Source organism: Lolium rigidum, chromosome 7, assembly GCF_022539505.1.
Source record: "Lolium rigidum isolate FL_2022 chromosome 7, APGP_CSIRO_Lrig_0.1, whole genome shotgun sequence".
NCBI lineage: Eukaryota > Viridiplantae > Streptophyta > Magnoliopsida > Poales > Poaceae > Lolium > Lolium rigidum.
Window position 1 is genome coordinate 243,798,256 of NC_061514.1, and position 14,330 is coordinate 243,812,585.

Here is a 14,330-nt window from a genome sequence, read left to right on the forward strand (position 1 = left end):
GACATGCACCACGGAGGGACCAAAAATCATCGGCCATGGTACACCAGCAACCACGGCGCGACTTCAACTTCGTCGGCCATGGCAACTTTTCTTGTAGTGTTAGAAATTAGCAAAGTTCAGGGGGGAAATTCAATTCGGCTCCCGGGTGCAAATGCTCCCTCTATCAAAAAATTATATTTCGAAATGTCGAAAAATTTTGACAAAAAATTCTACATGTACATCTCCACAATATACGTACGTTCGTCAAGTTTCGCGAGGAACCAATATGTTTTGTGGTCTGTGTATAAAAGAGAAAATTTATCTCCTAAAAAGCCTTATTTTCAGCATTGAATTTTGTTTTTCTTACACACGTCACACGATAAGTCGGATTTTTATGAAACAAATTTGTGAGCGTGTAGCACGTGAAGATGTACGTTCGAATTTTTCGTTTCAATTTTTTGAAATTTCAAAATGTATGTAACATGCATTTCAAAATAAAGGGAGCATATGCTCCCATGTGCCAAAACACCATTCCCAGTTCAGGGGGAGAAATTTCCCAAGACTGAACTTAGTATTTATTATCCGATAACAACATATTGTACTTTTCATTATGAGTTCTCCAACCGATTTCTCATATAGGTTTATTGGTACAATTATTATACCAACGGTATATCGGATTCCTATATTTTCTCCTTATAATTTTACAGGATTTGTAACTCTACAAGGTCAAGAAAAGTCAGTTATTCAAGATCGAGAATTATCAGGATCTTACAAAGATTTTCCATCACTCGGAGATATGTGAAGATTATCAAGAAAATGAAAATTAGAATACAACGTTGTCCAAGGGGGAGTGTTAGGAAATATTAGCAGTTGGATCTTAGCGTCAGATCTAGGCTATTATAGCAGTTAAGATTTTCCCTAGCATAACTACCTAGCAGTTAGAGTTTTGTTCAAGCGTTGTGCATTGTGAAAAGTTGTGTCCCTTTCGAATAGACGCATGTAAAGGAACCGACTTGTATTCACGACTGTTGGGGTACTATAAATACCTCGGGTCCCTATCAATGAAAGCATCCATTCGTTTTCTCTCTGTCTTTGTATCTCTTCATGTGGGACATGACCCTAGGGGTTGTCCTCGATTGCTGTTGGCATGGTTGTCAGTATCCCGATATGTGTCACTCGATTTTACGATACTGTTGTGGCTAATCGATACGTATCTTGATGATATATTAATATGGTAGTAGCTTAGTCGAAATCTGATATTATCTTTTGTATTCCGATATAAAAGTGATGTTGTATTGCGTTGACCTAGTATAGCACTGCATCTTCTTGTACGCAAGTCATTGACATAACATAAAAAATACATCATTCTAGTAGTATTACATCCCTCATAGTGGTACAGTAAGAATATTGCGGGTCTAAGTTATGTCTATGGAATTATAACTCTGACTCATTACAAAAGATAAGCACCACTACTCGAGGACTAGACTTATCACCAGATTTACCTAGGATAGAGACCACCTTCACACCATTATTTAAGAGGAATTCTCTTCGTGACTCGATCCTTGATTAAAAAAATGCCAAGGGTGAAACTCAAAGAAGGTATCATTATCAATAGCAAGTTTATGAACAGAGACACGATTTTTAGTCGCACTACAACACATGTAGACTACTTTTGAGAAAAGATCAAGATTTGGGGTTTGAATAGATGAATGGCCAATTAATATTTATGCATTCCTTCACCATTTGCCATGTGGATCTTGTCCTTACCGTGATAGACATCACATATCATTAGTTTCTTGAGATTGCCACTGATGTGGTCAGTTTCCCCGGTGTCGGAATACCAACTAGTATCAACACCATAGGCAATGTTTTCTCCTCCCTCTCGTAAGAGGTTTTGTTGTTGTTATCATTGTCCACATAGCGCCACCAAAATTTAGGAGTGCAAGGGCCCTCCTTCTTGCAGTTTGGCTGACCATGTCCATGTCCTCCTTGTGGGGTCGGCGGCCACCACCTTCCTTCCTCTTTCTTCATACGCCCATGAGGGCGACCATGATTATTCTTCTTGTCATTCGGCATGGCCATGGCTATCACGGCCACGGCTTCCAGAATCCATCGCGCTTAACCCGACATACGGCACGTGGCTCACAAGAGAGGAACAGGTGCCGAGCTATCTGCTCGGCGCGCTGTTGCCAGGGATCCTCACGCAAGCCATGGGCATGGAGCCGTGGCCATTTGTATCTTCTCCGGTGGTGCCGACTCCTTGCCATAGACAAGGCCAAGCATGCGAGCACCACAAAGGGCTGGCATGACTTGAGCCTTCCATACAAGGTGATTTGCCCATGTGATCTTCTCACCCGTCGGATTTCCGAGTAGGGATTGCCCACGGTAGAGGAGGATGAAGCCATCGCAATCTCTCTCTCCCTCCTCTCTCTCTATCTCTCTCTCTCTCTCTCTCTCCCTCCTCTCTCTCTCTCTCTCTCTCTCTCTCTCTCTCTCTCTCTCTCTCTTTCTCCCTCCCTCCCTCCCTCCCTCCCTCCATCCCTCCCACCCTCCCTCCCTCCCTCCCTCCCTCCCTCCCTCTCTCTCTCTCTCTCTCTCTCTCTCTCTCTCTCTCTCTCTCTCTCTCTCTCTCTCTCTCTCTCTCTCTCTCTCTCTCGTTTTTCTACGCCGTATTTTTGTGTGGTTGTCAATGATGCCATAAAAGGGTAGGCTCTAATAACACTCTCTCTGTTCCTAAATATAAGCCATATAGTTTTTCGCACGGAAATTAAAGAACGCATATTGAGAGAAAATTACACCAGGTTTGGATGGGATTACCCCTATACATTTAACATGAGAAAACAGAACTTTACATATGATAAAAAAATATAATCAAATGATCCCCAAAAAAAATTCCATACAAGTGGTGTGTCGCACTAAAGCCTTTATTCTAGAATTTTTCTCCAAAAACTATATGGCTTGTATTGAAGAGCGGAGGGAATATTAATTTTCTATGGAAAGTGATGCCCTTATTTTAGGCCCAATTACCTAGCAAAGACCTTAACGGTTAGAAGGTACTCCCTCTGTCTCAGTTTACTAGTCTTCCCCGTATCCCTAGGTCGACAATTTGACCTATATAATTTAAATTATATAATGCAGAATATTATATCATTAGAAAATAGAACATCTAAACTTTCTAATGATATAATTTTATAACATATAACTAATGCTAACTTCATCAAATTTGCAATCTAGGGGTACGCGCACGTCTAATAAACTGTGAGAGAGGGAGTAGTTTTGGTAAGGGGAACCCTACCCTTTGATTGACTCAATCATACGTGATGTAAAGATGTTGCCTCCTATAGCAGATTTAGGCATTACATGTTTCACACAAATCCGGTGTACAATCGGCTTGTTCTAACAACGATGACCCGCTTAACCACCACCGCCGTAAGTTTTGGCACGAACTATAAGTTATGCGACGATATGTACTCCCTTCACCTAAAATAAATGCCTTTCCTTTTTGTAGAGATGTTAGAGAAGGCATAACGCCTAGGTAACGCTTAAGCACTAGGCGATGGACAAACGTCTTGTATAAGGCATAAGCGTAAATCTAGGTAGGACAACCAAGAAATTATCTCTTCGAATAAGAAATCATACCATATTTCACTAACAACACAAATGGGCCATATATTAAGGGTAGTTGTCAATAATTTACTCATTTTTACATGTTTAAATTAATATATATTTAGATATAAAAACCTATATACACACTTTTTGGTAATAACTATATGCACGCCCAGCTTACACCTACAATGCTTAAGCACCGCCTAGACACTAGGCCCTACCACCTTTTCCAACCTTGTATGAAAGTACCTATAAATAAAATACGTCTAGATATACATCTAATTTAGACACTTATTTTAGAACAGAGGTAGTATATTTTCCAACAAGGTTGAATAAAAGCTGCTAGAGGTACTTATACCTTAGCTATAGTAGAGGTTATAATATACTACCTTCAACAACAAAATTTAGCCATGTATAACACAAAAATGATATTATTAAAATAGAATATCTAAGCTTTCTAATGATATATATAGAAAATATATATCTTGTATTATTATGGTTAAATTTACATTCCTAGAGATACACGCATGCCCTATAAACTAGGACGGGAAGTATCTCATTCCCTTCGAATGAAATAAATTGTTTACTATAGCGATCTGTATGCCTACGTACGTACGTACGTGACAGCGTGAAGAGTGCACTTCATCAGGTCTCTCCTACTATTAAAGTTCAAATTCAGTTGCGAACGTTTGTTTTTTCTTAGTCACTGTATTAATTCGGTCGATCATAGTAGATCGGTTGGTTTCCCGCAGTCAATGTATCCTTTCGTCTTCCGTCTGTATTACTTCTTTTTTCTAGTCACTGCATTAATTCGGCTGTTCGTTTCCAATGTCATTAACCTCAAACACGCACAACTCTATATATGCGACAGTATGATCTTTGAGTTTACTGGCCTGTGTTAGCGAAGGGATTAGGACTCTGCAAAGAGAAGCCAACCAATCCAGTACTATCTTCAGAGAAGATGGTACGTAGTAATCTACGATACGATCGATCCTCTTCCATCTGCTGTTGCCAACTGCACTTGCTTATAAGAAGCTACGTTAAATTGTTAGATCTTATTTTGTCAACCTCGAACTTCCGTTGTAATGTTTGGTTGATTTTTTCGTGTTTTGCGTACAATTATTAGCTACCCCTCCTGCGAATCTTCTGTTGTTATAATTTAAACTCACTTCATTTTGCAGGACAGCAAGGAGATCAAGTTCATGACTTACAATGTTTGGTCCCGTGAGGACGTTGTGCTCAACACAAGGATGCAGGCCATCGGTCGCCTGGTTCGTGACCATTCCCCGGATGTAATTTTCTTCCAGGTAACACCCAAGATAAGAACCGTGCTATTGGTTGAACTGCTCAATCTCTGCGCATATAGTTAAACCATTTAAATGGTTCTTCGCCTAGGAAGTTACGCCGTACATACTTACCATTTTCAAGAACTCTGAATGGTTGGAAGGATACGACTATTATTCGCCAAGCTCCTTGGAGCAACAGAGAGACAAAAGCTTCTGCATGATGGTATTATCGCTCTCGCTACCCCCATTTGGTATTTATTTATTGTTGTATTGCTGACTTGTGCCATGTAAGTGAATGCATGAATTACATTTTCTAGCCTGTTTGTCACAGTTCACCAAGCTTCAGTATGAGAATTACGAGTTCGAGAGGTTCTACCCTATGCCGGGCGGAGGTTATGTGGCGGCTTACATCGATCCCGAGCCGACGGCGATGAGGCCAATCCGCATTGCCACCACCCAGCTTCAGTGTCCCGTCCCACCGGCATCGATGCACTTCAGTGAGCGGTACATGCAGGCCAAGAACATACTGGCGGCACTCAGCGGAGAGAAGAACGTCTTGTTCGGCGGCGACATGAGCTGGGACGACAAGGCCGATCTGCCGTTCCCTCTCCCTGAAGGCTGGGTCGACGCTGCTTGCTCCTTGGGACAACAGGGCTGGACATACGATGCTCAATGGGACGAAAAGCCGAGGGAGCTCAATAATGGTTACGTGGATTACCAGTCCATGAAGAGGCGATCGGACCGATTCGTCTGCAAGCTACAAGACTACAGACTGAACACTATCCAGTTGGTCGGTGACGAGCCCATTGGGGTTGATTATTATAACAACAAAGGTTTCAGATTTTCTCCGACGCCGAGCTGCCACCGTGGATTGGTCCTGACCATCGTCCCGATTTAGCCTCCAAAAACCAGAAGCGAGGGTGGAGCCCGTGGTCGTGGTGGATGGGGGACGCAAATTAGATAAGAAAATCATCTAGCGAACTGAATTTGTCTAGTTATTCCCATCTGTTCAAGTGCTTTCTTTACAATATGTATTCCGGATATTGTTCTAGCATTATCTTATGTACTCTCTGTTCGGTGTTGTGTGATGACTTGAATTTTGTCGCACATTTCGCTAGCCCGGTCTTCTATTTGCTGCATCACCTCCAGTGCAGTACCTTCAGTCTTCTGTAACCATTGTTCACTGCATTTTCAGCAAACCAACGCACATTGGCAACATCCGAACAAACTGTACCATTGCATAAGCCATGGCCTTTTTTTTGTGGGAGTTTAATGAACCTAGTTAACTTTGTTTAAATGAATACTCAGGTGGAATTGCAATTTCAGCGAGTAGATCTTATTAATTGACTTGATTCTACCTCCTGCCGGCCATCTTGGCATTATTTTTCTAATAAAATTAGACGCTGATTTAGGCCTCTGTTCAAGGAAGAAATGTTCATGTACTTGTGGCGCAATTTACTCTTTGGAAAACACTAGCTGATCCACTTGATCCTCTTTAACCAACATGCTGGGTTCTGATATGTAGATCAACAAGAAGTCAGGGAATCATACTGCACGTCTTCAGAATTTGTAGCATAATATCATACATTTCGAAGAGTGAAGAATAATTTATTCATGCTTATCTAACAATAAAGAATTACTAGACATGCCAACAACCGGCCTTTCTTCTAACCATCTGTTCCAAAAAAAAATTAGCGTCTGTTACAGCTAACATGTTCCTGTTATGTCCAAAAGTTTGAATTTGTCATGATAACAGCCACCATCCCGCTCAACAGCAACCTGGGTATCAACAAGAACCCATTCCCTCTTCCTGTTCTCAGTCTCCATATAGTAGATCCTTTAGCATCACTCGTCTGCGGCGTGGTTGAGTTTGCACCGTCAGATTTTGTGACATTGCTATCCAACTTACTGCATGACAAACAAGCCACAACATTAGCACCGTGTGATGATCATTTGATCTCACATTTCAATATTAATGATATGTTTGAAAATGAGATGACACGTGAGCCTATTAATTTTGTCTTCAGATATCAAGCTTGCCACATACTGTAGAAACTGAATTTCGATATTACAGTTCAAGCTCTGGTAGATTTATTTCACAGTTCTATAGCTTGAGATATGCTTATGTTTTTGGCAAATCATCTAGTGAAAGCATTGAAAACAAATGGAAATCATATGCTCGTACAGAATGCAAAGTTAACAGCAAAAAAGGTGTCCTGAAACGATCAAACTACTGTCACCATGTCTCTATTCTATGTAGCATACTTAATCGGTTTGACAATATCAAGTGCATTACTGACAAATAAAATTAGCAATGTACCTTCCAAGAAATATGCAGCTGTCATGACCTGTAAAACAAAAGTAACAGATTAATTAGGATTAAAGAAGGACCTTCAACGTGAATTTGAATGTAATTGTTGCGAAAGACTGAAGCCATAAAAACAAATTCATCAACATGAATATATGCATGGTCAAATATATTAGCAAAAATGTCTAGACACATGTATTGGCCCCAGATGAGGGTTAAAAAAGAACGCAACTCTCAAACAGTCCAAAGAAAAGATGAATTTTCTCTGTTAAGAATTACCTGCACCTGTAAAAAATCTTACAAGTACAAATTTATCATTCGGATAATCCCACGGAAGTCGGAACCAGTCAAAGCAGGAACTGGTCCTGTCCTAATTAGGAGTATTTACTAGTACATACCTATTTTTCCGATAAAGGCCACTTTATTACTCAAAAGATAGTATGTCAAAGATACAGTTTAGAGGAGCTTACACCTGGCGTCTGCATAACTAGGATGCACACAGACGCTAGTACATAGTACATTCAAGCCCACTAACTCTAGTAGCTTAGCCACAGAGAGCCTTGGCCTCCCATCACTGACGGGAATCGAACTTCGGTCGTTGGGGTGCGCCACTGCGACCCCAACCACTGGGCTAAGCCCACGTCCTCAGCTCTAGATATCAAAAGAGGAATTCTTTTGTGATGTTGAAATCCTGAATCCACCAGTAACTACATGCATATGAACAACTCCTAGTCGTTCTACCTTGCACACTACCAGTTGGCAAAAGTGAACACATTCGATACAGCACTAAGTACTACAATTTATAAAAATAAAATGATTGACCGTACTGGGAAGAAACCCGCAGCGCTGTTTTTGATAGAAGAAATTGGTGTGTACAACCCACGTTTGTAAGCGCGGAGGCTCGAACGCAGGCAGGTGAGGGGCCGTATCAGCACATCCTAGCCATCCGGGCACACCTCGGTTCACAGGGACTACAAATTATCATTCACTGGTCCAGTCTGTAACTGTATCCCTGTTAGCAACAGAAAAGATATCCAAGCCCTAACATCATCAATTCAAGCCAACTATATACAGTGCTTTCATTCGGTTACTATGCGTACCAGTCAATGTCTAACTGACAGACTAACAAAAGGATAAGCAAATTAGACACAGAACCACTATATGCTCAGAACCCAAAATTGGTGTTAATCTACAGTAGCTATTTTACAACATGGTCATGCATAGTAAAAGAACCTGGGAAGAGAAATGGGAGAAGACCAAATGCATGTGCATATGTAATAATACTATTCCCATACCAGACAAAGAGTACATGCTCCCCACATACATTCCAGTAGTCCGGCGGGCCACTTGCATGGATTACACTTTGTCTTGACTCTTGAACCATATTACGAATTTGATAAGGTCTAGATGGCATCTAGATCCCAAATTTCCCAGTATGCTCTTTATCTTTTCCCTTACTTTTTCTAAGAGAAAAACTAGTACATATTATCCAGCAGAATCATTATCATTTGTTTGGTTCAGGACAACGGCCACCATCCAAAGAGGTTCCTACTTGGCTACAACTAGCCTGAGTTCAGTACTTTACTTTTGCCACATTAGCTCAATGCAGTTCTTGTGGACGGTACAATAATCCAAAGGGCAAGAATGTCTCAGTTCTTAACCAGATCCTCTCACAGCCAGGTGCTAGGGTAGAAAACCATTGCATTTTCGATGACAACTTGTTCTGTAGATCACTATAACACAGTTACAACATCGGTGAACCATGAGTAAAAATGGCACCGTGATACTGGCAATATTTAACCGCAGTTCATCTTCTGATCATAGGACATGGAAGCAGTTAAACGGACACGATAATGAGACTTTGGGTACTGCTATTGATAGGGCAAGGTATGATATTTCCCCCCGAAAAGGGCAGAATTTAAAAGATTCCCGTTGCCACCCAACAATGCATAAACCTCCAACCAAGTAGGTTGCGCATGAAAATGCAGTGCGTACCAATGCAGGAATATCACACGTAATCATAAGCAACAAGAAAGATCTCAGATCTCAGCTTTAGCTTTTGAAGCATGCCACATGCCATAATGTATGCGAGAACTATACATCACTACTGGCCACGATCATACTTTTTTCAGAAATAGCAATCTTGTTCTGAAATATTTTTCCAAGCAGTTCTGAAAGTAAGTTTAAAGAGAGGAGTCCATGCGAAACAGCAATCGTTTCACCCATTTGAGTTCAAATGGATGCTAAGGTCCTATTGAGAAATTAAAAATTGAACAGAAAAATCAAAAGGTACAAGACCAGGAAACAAAAATAAAATTCTAATAAAGCAGTAAGAAGAATGTGATGACAAAGCTGACGAAAGTGATGGGGGTGAACACTGAGGAGGTGTGTGTTTGGTAGTAGCCTTGGCATGTGATGTGAACATATCGTTGCTCCTGCTCACATGCGAGAAAGCGGATTCTTTTTCGCAATCTTGTGGCGCCTTTTTTCTCTTTGTGAAATGGTACTGGCGGTTGGACGTGCTCGTGCTGCCAATCAGATCAGCACGCCATGCCCAGAGCACTCTCTCGGACTTGACGGAGTACAAAACAAATCTACAGGCTGAACCAGCTCAGCTTGTGTCTCCTCTCTGATTTTACGTGGCCATGGAGTCGTGTCATTTTAAAAAGTGCAGGCTATGTGTGCCAAAACCTCATCGATATGTCCATGAAAGGGAGGACCCAGTTATCTAAAAGCTCACAGAGTTTTGGCCTTCGTAGAAAGATCATCTGAACAAAATGAATGATGTAGTTTGATAGCTAACATTTTCGTGGCACTATTGAGTCTAAAGTACGGCTCGGTAATCTAACAGATCACAATTTTGGTCTTCATGGAAAGGTCATATCTGAACAATTCCCTCAAGTTGTCGTGCCTCGTCAAGCCTAGAAGTAACATTGGAAGAGTTTGTGACTTTTAAACACTGATAAAATCTAGTCACACTCAAGCTTGCTCATACTTAACACGAAGCTACACTAGTCATACCCCTACCTAGAAGGAAAAGCGACCTTTCTCCTAACAACATCGATGAACAAATACTAAGTGCACTTGTTTTTTGCTGTGGAAATGTTAAATGCTCTTAATGGTCTCCAATCTCCAATGATAAGACAAACCGAACAACTTTACGGAATTGTTTTGCATGAGTGCCATCTACTTTTGGGGCGTGACAATGGCGTCTCTCCTACATTAAAATCGAAGCAAGGATCTTCAAGGGCAAAAAGCATTTCCACTGGCTTACTGACATACTACACGTCTGCACTTCTTCAGAGACAAAGCTGTGTATGCATTTCTTCACTTGGCAAGCCTCACTCACTGTCAGTCTGTACCTACTTATGAGCATGCGACTGTATTCAGGCTACAGGCATTGCTACTACGGTATATCTTTGTCAGTCCCAAGCAAGCAAGTACTACTATGGAACAGACAAGATGGAATGCAGAAAATTGCACACAACCAATAGCCATTGGAAGACCGAATAGAAACAGAGAATGTCAAAAAATCCCAGAACAGCCTATGATCACCAAATACAGTATTAAGCAAGGAGATCGAATTCATTTCTGAAGCAATGTTACTTATAAATGCATCAGCCGAATTCAGAGTGTGGGGGGATACTCACTTGGATCGGTGGTGGTGACCATGCCGGCGCCCTGGAAGTAGCAGGATCCTCCTGCCTTGCCCTGCGACTGGTAGTAGGTGTTGAACGCGAATGACGCGTGGCTCCTCACGTCGTTGGGCTGGAAGCAGCCTTCCCCGGGCTGTATCGCCGTGCAGTCTGACCGGCCGGGGCCGCACGCCCAGTCCATGGCCGCCTGCACGGCCTTCTCGTCGGCGTCGTCCGCCGCGATGCAGAATGTGCGGTCCGTGGTGTCGTTGCCCAGGAAGCCGTCGGTCCCGTTCGCGTGGAGCAGGTACACGGGCGTGCCGTTGCCGTGGAAGAGTCCAAAGTTGGCCTCCGACACGGGGCCCGGGCGGAGGTCCTCGTTGAAGAGCTCGTAGATGTAGACGCTGGCCTGCGCCTGCGCGCCGGGGCGCATGGGCGTGCCGGGCTTGTCGGTGGCGACGTGCTTGATGAGGTTGGAGTTGTAGGTGTTGGCGTTGTCCCTGCTGGCGTAGGGCTCCTGCTTGCGGTCCCCGTAGGAGGGCCATCCGGTCTCGGTGACCAGCACCGGCACCCCGCCGCCGGCGGTGGCGTTGAGGTTCCTGACGGCGACGTAGACGGCGTCGAGCATGGCGTCGAAGACGTTGGTGTAGTGGAGCAGCGTGTTGGGGTCGACCATCTCGAGCGACGGCGGCAGCGGCTTGAACATGGCGTTGTCGACGGGGACGACCCCGCCGCTCTGCATCAGCGCGTAGTAGGGGTAGAGGTTGAGCATGAGCGGCGCGGAGGTGTTGGCGAGGTGGGCGAGGAGCGGGACGAGGAAGGACTTGGCGAGGGACTGGTTGAAGTAGGCCTGGGACGGGGGGAATGGGTCGAGCACGATGGAGAAGGGGAGCGGGGTGGAGACCGGGATGGAGGAGAGGTTGGCGGCGGCCAGCGCGGCCGCGAGGGACTGGATGGCCGGGAGGAGGACCGGGAGCGCGGAGGGCAGCGCGGTGGGGACCTCGTCCCCGACGGCGATGGCGGAGATGAGGCCCGGGTTTTTGGAGCTGGCGGCCGCGAAGGGGAGCACGCGGCGGGCCACCCAGGCGGAGGCGGTGGCCGGGGAGGAGCCGAGCGCGAGGAGCTCGTCGTTGGGCACGCCGACGATGGCGGTGGCGCCCGAGGAGGCGAGCGCCGAGAGCAGGCGCGGGTCGGCGTCGTAGAGGCGCACGTGGGTGATGCGCTCCGCGCGGAGGAACTCGGCGAGGTCCGACGGGGACAGCAGGTTGGTCACCGCCGTGCCGATCGTCACGCCCACGTACGGGGCGCCGGAGCCGCCCCCGCCCGCCGCCGACACCGAGCCTGCAGCGCAAACACAATCGAAGCCAAACATTCAGAAACAGAGCACGGTGGGAGAAGAGAAGCGTGCGTGTGTGTGTGAGAGGGAGAGCTTACAGAGCAGGGACGAATGGAGGCAGAGTAGGAGCAAGCCGCTGCTTCTCCCTCCTCTGCTCCTAGTCCCCATTGGGATTTGGGAGCGAGCTTTTCTCCTCCAACTTCTCCTGGTGGTATCTGTCCGCTGGGGATTGCGTCCCTCTTTTGATTTGAGGGAGATTGGCGCTGCTTTCAACGACTTCCGTGCTTGCTTTCTGTGGGAATTTCCCTTTCCTTGTGGGAATTTCGCTCTCAACGTGAGCTCGTGCGCTGGTGCTGGACTCTCCTGGACTGGAGGATGAACTGATGGAGGACGGTGGTGTGGGTAGGAAAGGTGAGGATGATGGGGAATTTTGAGTAGCGGGTTGGTGATTGCCGTTGCCCGTTGCCGATGGAGTGAATCTGGAATGGGCTGTTTGTTTTGTTTCTTACCTTCTTGGTGGTTTGCTTCTCTTTCCCCTCTTTCTCCAGTAAATATTCATTAGCGATTACGCTTTTAATGGGGAAGGGACAAGAGGCAGTGAGCCGGTGACAGTGGACAGTGACACTGAGGCATCTGGATGGTGGGACCGCGCCTCCATGAGACCGGAGCGGTTCACACTTCCACTTCACTCCATGCTGGTGCTGGCTGTGCAAGCCTGGCTTTCTTGTCATCACTCATCAGGCGTTTCTTGTAGTGCACTAAATTATTATGCCCGTCTAATTTTAAACAAGTTGAAATGCTCAGGGCATCTCCAGCGGCCGTTTGCGTCGGCCCTTTTGGTCGAAAACGACCGCGCGTCCGTTTGCGTTGGGGGTGGCTCCAGCGTTGGGAGTGGCTCCAGCGGCACGACGCATTTTTTTTAGGACAAATCATTTTTTTGAACTGAAACATAATTTACAAAAACTGAAACATAACTTACATACTTGAAAACATAAAAAAAAAAACCTAAAACGCCTACTGCTACGCATCGTGGCCGTGCTGCTCCTCGTCGTTGCCGAGCAAGATGACCTCGGGTATGTCCCACGGCCGAGTAGCCATCCGAGGAGCGTACGCCGGGCGCGATCGCGGTGCTCGAGGTTAAGGAGGCTGCGGGCCGAGGCGGCGGTGGAGGCGCCCGTGGCCGCGGGCCGTGGCGGCGGATGAGGAGCCCGGCCATAAGGGCGCGAGCGGCGCGATGGAGGCGCCCAGAGGCCGTGGCGGCGGTGGAGGAGCGCCGCCGAGTCCGGGAGCGCCTGTCGAAGGGCTTCATCCGCGGACAGAGCCGGCGGCATGACGGCGGTGGCGTAGCGGGACAGCGGCGGCCGCACGAGCGCGTCATACTCGAGACGAGGAGGCCGAGCTTGGCCATCTCGTCGTCCGTCATGTTGTCGGGGAACTCGAGTTTCGGCCCTCCGCCATGGCCCGCCGCCATTCGTGGAAGACGAGGCCGACGTAGTCCTCGCCTGTCGTCCTTCACGTCCTCGCTATGGTACGCGAGCGCCTCGATGTAGCCGTCGTCGTCGTCGTACATGGCGTAGGCTTCGTCGTCGTCGTCCTCGTCCTCGCGGTCGTTGTCTGCCGCGGCTGCTCACGTCGCGTCGGCGCCTGCCGACGACGCGTCGGCGCCTGGCCGACGACGAGCCGGCGGTGCAGGCCGAAGGGATAATCCCTGTCGCCCATGAAGCCGACCCTTCGTCCGCCGTCCGTCTCCGTGGACCAGTACGTACGCCAACTCTCCGAGTCGATGGCGTACGCCGGATCGGCGAGGAAGTCCGCCGGCGGATATCGCCTCCGGCGCCGGATCTCCTTGGTCCGCTCGGGCTCGCGCGCAGTGCCGGAGGGATGGGCACCGGCGGCGGCCGAGCCGCCAGGCAGCCGCACGCCGGACCAGGGCGTCGCACGGCACCCATTTGCCGTGCATGAGCCTCCCCACCGTGACGGGGAGCGGCACCTTCTTGCTGCCGCTGCCGGAGGCCTCGAAGTCGTTCTTCTTCCCCATTGCGCAGCGGCGGTTGTGGTGCGAGTGGAGCTGTGGGCGAAGGAGCAACGCGGCTGCTAGACTTTTAAGGGCGGCCGCGCACGGGATACGATGCCATTGAAGACGCCGCAGAAGCCCAGCCGCCGCCCTCCAGTGCACGCGC

General features: G+C 46.8%; 1 protein-coding gene across 1 annotated transcript; it reads right to left on the reverse strand.

Moving 5' to 3' along the window:
* Window positions 1-6,423: 6,423 nt before the first annotated feature.
* LOC124675592 (glucan endo-1,3-beta-glucosidase 1-like) lies at window positions 6,424-12,611 on the reverse strand. The gene is made up of 4 exons (XM_047211664.1): window positions 12,249-12,611; window positions 10,830-12,155; window positions 7,192-7,219; window positions 6,424-6,779 (listed from the first exon to the last, which is right to left on the reverse strand). Exons 1-4 carry the CDS (start codon window positions 12,316-12,318, stop codon window positions 6,593-6,595), a joined length of 1,611 nt encoding a protein of 536 aa, XP_047067620.1. The 5' UTR covers window positions 12,319-12,611; the 3' UTR covers window positions 6,424-6,592.
* Window positions 12,612-14,330: the final 1,719 nt, after the last annotated feature.

Coding starts and splice junctions, on each gene's coding strand:
- LOC124675592 (XM_047211664.1), bottom strand. CDS start 12,318: ATGGGGACTAGGAGCAGAGGAGGGAGAAGCAGCGGCTTGCTCCTACTC. Junction 12,156..12,248: donor CCTCCATTCGTCCCTGCTCT/GTAAGCTCTCCC, acceptor TTTGCGCTGCAG/GCTCGGTGTCGGCGGCGGGC. Junction 7,220..10,829: donor GGTCACCACCACCGATCCAA/GTGAGTATCCCC, acceptor TTTGTTTTACAG/GTCATGACAGCTGCATATTT.